General features: G+C 51.5%; 1 protein-coding gene across 1 annotated transcript; it reads right to left on the bottom strand.

The window, feature by feature from the left end:
• Positions 1-1606: 1606 nt before the first annotated feature.
• On the bottom strand, positions 1607-2950 carry LOC110114208. The gene has a single exon (XM_020847002.1). It carries the CDS (start codon positions 2948-2950, stop codon positions 1607-1609), a length of 1344 nt encoding a protein of 447 aa, XP_020702661.1.
• Between the last annotated feature and the right edge of the window lie 236 nt (positions 2951-3186).

Raw genomic sequence — 3186 nt, 5'->3', positions numbered from 1 at the left:
CACCATTTCCACATTCCACTCCAACGAATCCGTCAAAAGGTGGTAGACGCGGGCATCATCTACCTCCTCCACAATGACAAACGTTGGCCACCTTTCGATCTTACGGTCCAGGATCCAGCAATCCTGAAGAATTCTGATGCGACTACCATCCCCGATACGCCATCGAAGAATTGCCGACAAAGCATCAGCCCCCTCCCGGTTAATTCTCCAAGGAGAGGAGCACCTGGGGGTCCGAGATAGCTGCCAGAGATCAGGGCCGTACTTGGCAGTCACGACCTTGTGAAGAGGTATTAGGCTCGTTGATGACCGTCCAGGCAAGCCGAGCACGGAGGGGGCCGCGCCTCACAGATAAATCATGGAAACCGAGCCCCCCCTGATCACGCGGAAGGCAGAGATCACTCCATCCCACATAGTGCATACCCTTGCTATTGGAATCCTTCTGCCAAAGAAACCTCCGTCCGAGCTTATCGATAGAGTTGAGCACACCACTCGGCACCTCCGTACGCGCAAGAAGGTACGCAGGGATAGTGAGCAGTGCCGAGCGAATCAACAGAGCACGACCGGCATACGAAAGGTGCTTCTTACCCCAAATGTTCGTCTTATCATGTGCACTCCGAACAACCTTAGCAAAATCCGCCACCTTCAGTTTCCGCATAACCAGTGGAATCCCCAAATAGTCGAAGTGGTCTACACGGCGATAGCCCACCGCCCTGGTAATCATCCGCTGTTTCCACTTGGGGAAGCACTTGTTATAGAGTATCGCCGATTTCTCCTTATTAACGCACTGCCCCGTCCAGCCACAGTAATCCCCAAGAATATTCATAATACGGGCAGCATTGTGCCTGGAGGCCTCTGCGAACACCAGGATATCATCCGTATACAGCATGTGCGAAATTTTCTCGGCATTGGGGACAATGCGGATTCCCAATTGATCACCACGTTGCCTGAACGCCTTGGAGAGAAATTCCGAGCAGAGTATGAAGAGATACGGGGACAACGGGCACCCCTGTCGGAGCCCGCTCAAAGCCTGAATCCAAGGAGACTGAATGCCGTTAATCAACAGCGAAAAGCGAGGCCGTACAATGCACATCATGATCCACTGAATAATGCGGTCAGGGAACCCAAACCGGAATAACACCTGCTGCAGCGTCTCCCAAGCCAAGCAGTCATACGCCTGGGTCATGTCGATCTTCAGCGCCATCATACCCGCACGTTGAAACAAGTGTTGGAATTTGCACATCATCTCCTGAGCAACGAGCCCATGGTTAGAGATGGATCTCCCCGAAACAAAGACCCCTGTTCTTCGCTAATAATGTTGCCAAGCACGGGCTTAATTCTGTTGATAAGGATCTTAGCCACAACCTTATAGAAGGATTGGCACAAGCTGATGGGTCGAAATTTTGACGGAGTATCCGCATTTGTCGACTTGGGCAACAGAACGACCAAAGTGTCCTTCCGGCTTTCACACATAGAGTTAGAGCAGAAAAAAATGGAGGATAGCACGAGTAACGTCACATTTAATAATATCCCAGTAGAATTTGAGAAAGGAAACACTAATACCGTCTATCCCCGGAGAGCGGTTGTTACCCATGCTGAAAATCGCATTTCAGACCTCCAAATCCGAGACATTGGCCTCCAGCTCCCTGCGAAGGTACTCCGGAACACCCTCATTCTGCTGGAACAGAGGCCAATTATCCAGCATGACCAATCTGTCCTTCCACTTGAGCCGAAAGAAGTCCATAAACTCCTCTTGGATACAGTTCTGCCCAGACGTGCGATCCCCATTACTGCGCTGAATCTCCAAAATATGGTTCCCTCTCCGCCGCGCCAACGCAAACGCATGGAAGAAATGGGAGTTGGAGTCGCCCTCCTCAATCCAGCGGGTCTTAGCATGTTGTCTCCACCGCATAGCCAACCTAGCCAGGGTAGAGTTGAGTTCAGCAGCCGCTCTCCGCAATTCAACATCTTGTACAGGGCTAAGCCCCTCCGAGGAGCACTCCAAGAGCTGGAGCTCGCCAATCCGAGCCTCAAGAGACACCTTTAACTCATCCAGCTCCTTCAAGCGATTCTGGCTCCAGAAGAAAAGCCCACGTAGCATTCTTGAACACTTGCGGTTGAGCACCTCATCCGGCCCACCAAAATCGTTCTTCGTCCACAGCTTATGCACCAGCTTCCACGTAGCAGGGTAAGTCTGCCACGTATCTTCAAAACGGATCCTGCGACAACCAGAGTTTGGGGTGACACTCGCCAATCTCAACAGCAGGGGGCAATGGTCCGATGCCACACGGAGCAAATGCCGCACCGAAGCCAAAGGAGCCAGTTGAATGCCAACGGAGTTCATCAGAACCCGATCGAGCCGCACCCAGATCTTACTATTTCCAGTCTTGTTGTTCGACCAAGTATATTTCGGGCCAGTGAACCCCAAATCATGAAGGTCATTATCAATCAAGAAGGCCGCCATCTCCTGAGAGCCAATCGGAAAGCCAAATCTTCTACCTCCCTTCTTCTCACTTTGATCCAGAAAATAGTTGAAATCCCCGCCAACAATCACCGGGAGTTCAGCATCAATACACGAGCTCAGGACTTCCCATAAGCCCCGTCTAGTGTGATAATCCTTGCCGGCGTACACAACCGCCAGACACCACTTCTCACAATTAGGAAACACCAAGTGCCCCTCCAGCGCCTGATCGAACATCTCCACCATCTCAAACTGAACTTTATCATTCCTCCACAACGCAAGCAGGCCGCCCGATCTACCACTAGCAGGGAAATGAGCGAAGTCCCAACAAGGGCCAATAAGAGCGTCCAAATCCTTTCTGGACATATCCTCAACCATTGTTTCCATTAAACCAACAAACATTACCTCATTACCACACACAATGCTGCGGAGGAAGTGCCCCGTTTGCTTCTTCTGGGCCTCCCGACAATTCCAGAAGATGATGGAAGTCATTGACAAACCGAAGGGGAGGCGTCCTCGCCGCCAGACAAACCGCCCAATGCTTTCTTCCGCTTGCGTGGTAGTTCACCATCGGACCTTCCCAGACAGAACTCCATACCGGCATCAAAACTATTATTCAACGGCACAACAGGCCCTGGATCCACGGCCCAACGGACTCAACAACCTCAGAAGAGGTGGCCCCCTATAGATTCCAGGACAACAACATCAATCGAGAAATTCCGGGTAGC

The sequence above is a fragment of the Dendrobium catenatum genome, unplaced genomic scaffold (assembly GCF_001605985.2).
Source record: "Dendrobium catenatum unplaced genomic scaffold, ASM160598v2 fragScaff_scaffold_1369, whole genome shotgun sequence".
In the NCBI taxonomy this organism is placed as follows: Eukaryota; Viridiplantae; Streptophyta; class Magnoliopsida; order Asparagales; family Orchidaceae; genus Dendrobium; species Dendrobium catenatum.
This window is presented reverse-complemented; position numbering and strand designations above follow the sequence as displayed.